The sequence below is a fragment of the Marmota marmota genome, unplaced genomic scaffold (assembly GCF_001458135.2).
Source record: "Marmota marmota marmota unplaced genomic scaffold, marMar, whole genome shotgun sequence".
NCBI classification, from domain to species: Eukaryota; Metazoa; Chordata; class Mammalia; order Rodentia; family Sciuridae; genus Marmota; species Marmota marmota.
In genome coordinates, this window is record NW_025999869.1 from 18,221,842 (window position 1) to 18,229,543 (window position 7,702).

Genomic DNA, 7,702 nt, shown 5'->3' on the forward strand with positions numbered 1-7,702 from the left:
TCGTAAAAAGCAGTTGTCTTTAATTTTTATTTTTAAAAAATAAATGACAAAATATATACACTGTGGAGTCTGAATTTCACCATCACAGAGTGTGAATGATGGTCCGGTTGCGAAGCTCCTGAATGTACTCCTTGGCATGGGCAACTGCTGTCTTTGGTGCCTCGGGTGGAGGTGGGGGTCCTTCCACCAGCTTCACAAAATAATGGCAATAAACCTTCTCCATGATCCCACAGCGACCCCTGCCATGGTAACGGATGCGTTTCAGGCACTGGCCTCGCCCTGAGGTGGACTGAGCTACAAGGGAGGAAAAAGAGAGTTACAGGAAATGACTGCTCCCCACAAGACCACAGCTTGATCAGTGGAGCAACCCGTGACCTTTCCTCACCTAGATCCTAGCATTCATTACATGAGCCTCACTGGCTGGCTGAAGTAGGCTCATCTCTACACAAGTACTTCCTGAGCACCAAGGGCCAAGCACTATTCTAGGAGCTGAAGAAACAAGATAAGGTGAGGCCCCTACCTCCACACCACTCACATTCTGGAGGGGGAAAACACAGTCATTCTGGTTGGTAGCAAGTATAATGAATTAATTAAATCAGAGATGTGACAGAGATTGATGCGATGGTGGGGGCAACTTCACATTGAGGATGTCAAGAGGCATCCCTGAGGAAGAAACATTTGATCTAAGGTGAGAATGAGTCATTCCAGCAAATGTCTAAGGAGAAAGTATTCCAGGCGGAGGGAACATTTGGAAGGAATGTACTTGGCTTGTTTTAGGAAGAAAAAAAGACCAGCATGCTAAACTATATTAAGCAAGGGTAAGTGTGGCACAAAAAAGAGAAAGGAATCCGAGATGAAGAAAGGGACAGGTTACGCAGGGCCCTGCAGGCTGGGGTCAAGAGTTCCAATTGATTCTTCTATACTTGTGATGACAAGCCACTGGAGTCAGGGGTTCCCAAATTTGCCCCTAAGACTATACCAGACTAATCTAGGGAACACATTTAAAATATGACACTGGGGCTGGGGTGGTGGCTCCGTGGTAGAGCGCCTGCCTAGCATGTGTGAGGCACTGGGTTCGTTTCTCAGCACCACATATAAATAAATTAAAAAAATAAAAAAATAAAAAAAATAAAATAAAATATGACACTGATACCCCCATCTCTGGGGATTCTAATTTAGTATATTTAAAGTGGGTCTTCGAAATCAAATCCCTAGCAAATACTCCCATCTGAAATTTTGATTCACAGCCAGTTTTAGGAATGTGGATAGCACAACCTCACCCTCAGCTCCCCTCTGTCATGTGGCCTATCAAAGTCTAACCTCGGAATTCTGAAGAAATCTTTTAAATAGTACGTAAGAGACTGATCACTTGTTCACTCTTAGTAGTAGCCACCTTCTACTGTTTCCTAAATATATTTAGTCAGTTACTTTTAGAGTTAATAAGCCTTTTAAGAAAGTGAATTTTACAGAATGTATATCAACCCATCCATTTCAACACTTGGTATTCCTACATTCTTACTATAATCTAACTTTATAAATACAAGGACGATATCTAAGTAATATGGACAATCCTGTAACCACAACACCCTGTCCTGGAGTGGGTTCCAGCAGAAGCTCCTCCGAGCTTTGCCAGAGAGAAAGCTAAGGATGAAAGTGATTACGAAAGCTGCCTAAGGTCTCAGTGAAGTGTCACTGCCTTTACACCAACTCCATCTACTCAGCACTGAAAACATTAGTAAGAATTTTCAGAAAGAAAACAGCTTCATGAAATTCATTTGGAAAAATAAGAGACTCAAAGAGCCAAAGAAATCCTTTGCAAGATGAGTGAAGCAGGAGGCATAACACCACCAGACTTTACACTACGCTACAGAGCCATAATGACAAAAACGGGATGGTATTGGCACCAAAACTGACACTTGGCCAATGGTACAGAATAGAAGACACAGAGACAAACCCACATAAACACAGTTATCTCATACTACACAAAGGTGCCAAAATATACATTGCAGAAAAGACAGCCTCTTCAACAACTGGTGATGGGAAAACTGGAAATCCACATGTAGCAAAATGAAATTAAACCCCTATCTCTTACCATGCACAATCAAAACTTAAAGTAGATCAAAGACTCAGGCACGAGAACAGAGACCCTGCACCTAATAGAAGAAAAAGTAGGTCCAAATCTTCACCATACCAGGTTAGGAACTGATTTCCTTAACAAGACTCCTAAAGTGCGAGAAATAAAATCAAAATTCAATAAATGGGATGAATCAAACTAAGAAGCTTCTTCTCAGAAAAGGAAACAATCAACAACCTGAAGAGAGAGCCTACAGAATGGGAGAAAATCTTTACCATATGCACCTCAGATAGAGCATTAATCTCCAGGATATATAAAGAACTCAAAAAACTTAAGACCAAAAAAATTTTTTAAATAACCCAATCAGGGGGCTGGGGTTGTGGCTCATGGGTAGAGCACTCGCCTCTCACATGTGAGACCCTGGGTTCAATCCTCAGCACCACATAAAAATAAATAAACAAAATAAAGACAAAAAAAAAAAAAGAAATAACCCAATCAATAAATGAGCTAAGGAACTGAATGGGCACTTTACAGAAGAAGAAATACAATCAGTCAATAAGTATATGAAAAAATGTTCCACATCTCTAGCAATTAGAGAAATTCAAATCAAAACTACTCTAAGACTTCATCATCTCACTCCACTCATCATCTCACTCCAAAAATACAAGCAACAATAAGTGTTGGCAAGGATGTGGGGGAAAAGGTACATTCATACCTTGCTGATAGGACTGCAAATTAGTGCAGCCACTCTGGAAAGCAATATGGAGATTCCTCAGAAAACTTGAAATGGACCCACCATTTGACCCAGCTATTCCACTCCTCAGTTTATACCCAAAGAATATAAAATCAGCATACTACAGTGATAACAGCCTCATCAATGTTCATAGCACCTCAATTCACAATAGCTGAACTGTGGAACCAACCAAGGTGCCCTTCAACATATGAATGGATAAAGTGTGGTATGTATACACAATGGAGTATTACTCGGCCTTAAAAAAAAGAATGAAATTATGGCATTTGCCAGTAAATGGATGGAGCTGGAGAATATCATTCTACACGAAAAAAGCCAATCCCAAAAAACTAAAAGCCAAATGTTTTCTTTGATAAGTGGATGCTAACTCACAATAAGGGTGTGGGGGACTAGGGAAGAATAGAGGTACTTTGGATTAGACAGAGGGAGTAAAGGGAGGAGAAGGGGTATGGCGGTAGGAAGAACAGTAGAATGAATTGGACATTATTACTGTATGTACATATATGACTATATGATCAGTGTGATTCTACATCATGTACAACCAGAAGAATGAGAAGTTATACTCCATTTATGTAGGACATATCAAAGTGCATTTTCTACTGTCATGTGTAATTAATTAGAACATATTTAAAAACAAACAACAAAAATAGCAGCCTTACACACTTTTGAGTAAGCACTAGGTTCCCTGGATCAACCTGCCTGGTGGAAACCTACAAATAAGAATGGTGAAACAGAAGTGAGCGGGAGATTTCTAAAAAGCATTTTACAAACAAGATGGCTACTTCTATCTAAAACTGCTACTGCACCCTAAGAGAGCACCAATCTCCAAATACACTGACGATAAGGAACACAACTCTAGCGAAGAAGCATTGAAACTAGTCAACTGCGCACACTATACAATCCATCAAAACACAATGATCAACCCTACAGATGTTTAAACTCCCATTTTCCTTCCATCTCCCCACAAGCACAAACTTCAGAGCAGGTCTGCACAAGAACAGAAACACAATACCTGCCAAGTACCAGCCATGATTCCATCACAAAGCCATGAAAGGTCACCTACCCATCTTTCACCACACAATGCCATCATTTCTTTGTGTCAAAACAAATTCTTCTGAAAAGCCAATATTCTTTATTATCCAGTAACAGGAATGCTCACAACAGCCACTGCTATGGTTTAGATCTGGAATGTCCCCCAAAAACCCATGCACGTTTAAGGATTAGTCCCCAGTTTGGTGCTCTTGGGAGGTGACAGAAACTTTGGGAGATGAAGCCTAGAGGGAGGTTTTCCGGTCATTGGGGGCGTGCCCTTGAAGGTACTGCAGGAACCTGTCTCATTCTTTCTTCACCTCCAGCCCTGAGGTAAAAGGTTTCACCACATGCTGCTACCATGATGTGCAGGTTTACAAGTGGCCAAAAAGCAATAGGGTCATGGCCTGATGACCATGGCCTAAAACCTCCAAAACTATGGCTAAAATTAAACTTTCCTCTTTTTAAACTGACTGGTCTCAGGTGTTTCTTACAGTAATGAAAAGCTGAGTAATCTCTCCTCCACTAATCCTCTATGTTAGGGGTTTCAAACTGCCTTTGTTATGGAACCACTGCAACTAAAATGGCACAATATAGAGATAGACACCACTGTCATGTGAATCTGTTCTCATTGAAACAGGTGGGGAAAGACTCACAATGGTGCCACTCCACTTGACAAATATTTACTGAGTACCCACTGGGTACCAGGCTCAATAATGGGCTCCAAGGGTATAACATGACCAAGATATCATGGGCCCTATCCCAAAGGCCCCTCTGAGGACAATTTCAAAACCACTGCTTATAGTTAATAGTCTCAGTGAACTTAACTTTAATAACATAAATCTCTTGCCCAAAAACTTCCTGTGGTTCCTCTTCAATGTAGCTTCAAGCAAATGCCACAACCTACCATGTTCAGCCCCCTAGAAACCTAGGCCTAGCCTACTCTACTCTTCCAATTACATCTACTCCACCTCCTTCACTTTGTCCCACTCATAGTTATATCACACAATTTCTGCTCCTTCTAGTCTATGTGCCTTTGCTTAAATGGTTACCCCACTTTAAAAATATGCTCTTCTCCTAGACCCTACTCCAGTTTCCCAAAACCTACCCACAAAGGCCAAACTTTCCTGGAAAATATCCATGACTACTCTAACCCATACTGATAGCATGTCTCTGTATTACTCTTTCAGGTCCCAAATCAAACACTATCTTTATAAATGCTTATTTTTCATATGTAGAAATCTCTTCCTCAACCACTTACATTCCTTTTGTACTACCGCCAAAAAATCCACAAAGAACAAAAATTATTGTGAAAATCATCGTCTGCTAATTAATATCATTATTAAATAGTTATATCCTTAGAAATTTACTCAAATTCTGATACAAGTTTCAAAGTTTTCCAAAATACATATAATGCTAATGGTATATATGGTTTTGCTCCAACTTAGAACTTATGTATCCTTCCAAAAGAATATTACTGTCAAAGAACAAAATTACATGTGCTAGATGTTTTAAACTGATATATAAGGTTTATCATTACCAATTATGTAGGTGGTATGCACAGTTTAAGTATTCAAATAATTTTTAAATGAAAGAAAACATTAAAACATCACAAAAATGGGAATGACCTATGCTTCTAAGATAATACCCAATAGGTATCATATATTTAAAATATTGTCAATGTTTTGATTGTATGTGAATCTAAACATTTTAACATTAGAAGTCCTCCCAACTCCCATTTCATCACTCTAATCCCAGAAGACTGATGTACAAAGGCAGCTGATCACTTTCTCTAAAGTAAATCATTTTAGATGCCACGAATCACTACACAGTGACATCAGTCCACTTGTTAAGTTCTGTTCACAATGTCGTTAGTCATCATTATAAGTTTGAAAAGGAAATGAACTTTCTAAATCTGTAGTTGTGCAACACCAGATATCAGCTTTAGAACGATGACAGGCATCTGAAGGAATCACCTTATAATGAGAACCAAAAAAGCATTTTCCTTTAAATATGTACACTTATTTCAGGGCCCTGAAAAAGCCATTAATAAACCAAAATGGCAGCCAATAAGTAATTAGTCTTTCAAAATTCTAAGAGAAGTCTATGAAATGAAATGACTATACCTTTCCAAGAACAAAATGAAATAACTGGTTTCCCACATTTTATAAGAATCACTAGGGTGCTTATTAAAGTTTCCCAGGTCTGCCCCCTAGGGTTTCTGGTTCAGTAGGATTGTGGCAAGGTCTGAGTATGTAAGAACCTCATAGGATTCTTATTAATAAGTTTGGCAAAAAATAGTGATAGAATGTCTACATGACATGGAAAAAAGATATTTCATCTGCCTGAGGGTATTCATCTCTTGATTATGGAAGTAGGCATATCAAAAGACTTAATAAATTTTTAAAATTTTAAGACAAATCCAAACTTCTTAATCCTATTGAAGAAAAATTATTTATACACAAAACTCAACAGACTGTAGGTGGGGCAGAGATTTTCAGCAGAATTAAAGGCCCATCTGTATAGGACTGGTAAAGTATATTTTTGCTTAAAGGCAACACTGGACTTTGCTCTTTCACTTAAGCTCCTCAGCGCACCCCTCTCTCCCCTGCCTATCTTTTCCCCTCCCTCTCTCTCTCTCTCTCTTTACCATAATTATTGAGACTCTCTTTACTATAATTATTGAAAAGGATTTAAAGAAAGTTTGTGAAAAAGATTTAAAGACAATCCCAATTTCATTTGTATCTGAATCCATTACAAAGTCTAACTGCTAAGTATCTCATATCCCTATGAAATTGAATAAAATTAATTAAATTTGATTTGATATTCAGAATCATACAGCAGGAAAGGTCACCAGGGTTTTAAGCAAATGGGTTGACTCCTTATCCTTTTCATCCCATCTAATGATTCTGGGCTCTTTCCTAATATTTATGCATGTTGCTTCCAGAAGAAAATGCTCATGATTTTGAACTACTGTGGCCCTGCATCTTCTGAGTTGCCAATTTGATTTCCCTCTACATTTGTGCATGTATCAGAATAAAATTAGTTATAAAGAAGTCAGCTTTAAAGTAAGACATTTCAATTGAAAACCATAACTAATTTGAATTTAAGGAGGAGGTATGGTTGCTGGCATTAATTCTAGGGTAAGCAGAGATGAGATTTTTTAACTTAAGCAAAATGTCTCCAGTAGGGCAGAGATTATGTGACATAGTACATTTTAGATTATTTCTTTTTAATCTAATTGCTGGAAAAATTTAAAGTACAACTAATTCCACCTGAAATGTATCAGCCCTATCCAACCCTCCAATTTCTGAAGAATAACAGTTCCCAGGATCTGAAATTTAGAATATCTTTAGATAAAATAATCCTTCTTTGATATGTAGGTTTGACAGATGAAGAAAATTCTGCCTCAAGAGCAACATCTTTGATCAGAAAACTTCTGATGTTAGGAGTAACTGCTGCTGAACTGAAAGGAAAAAAAATAAGTCCAGCTAGTGTCCATTTTACCATGGCTCTGTCATAATTGTTGATCTCCTCATAAGACAAGAGCTGTGTGAAGGTATGCTGCAAAGAATCTCCTACATTTATTTGTATAGCACATCACGCTTCCCAAACATTTCCATCTACATTAGACAGCAAAATCAGACAATGAAAGATCACTTCGACAATGAATTACACAAACAAATCCAGGAAGCAAAGGATCAACTATACAGGGAGATAGAGGTTATAAAAAACAAACAAACAGAAATCCTAGAAATGCAGGAAGCAATAAACCAACTTAAAAACTCAATGGAGAATACTACCAGCAGAGTAGAACACTTAGAAGATAGAACATCAGACAATGAAGA

General features: G+C 38.3%; 1 protein-coding gene across 1 annotated transcript in view; it reads right to left on the reverse strand.

Annotated features, from left to right (window-relative positions):
* Positions 1-7,702, reverse strand: part of Mrpl22 (mitochondrial ribosomal protein L22) — a 46,297-nt gene continuing 38,595 nt past the window's right edge. Inside the window, exon 7 of the mRNA XM_015492682.2 lies at positions 1-294. Coding sequence (XP_015348168.1) covers positions 83-294 — 212 coding nt within the window. The 3' untranslated portion in view covers positions 1-82. The remainder of the gene's footprint in view (positions 295-7,702) is intronic.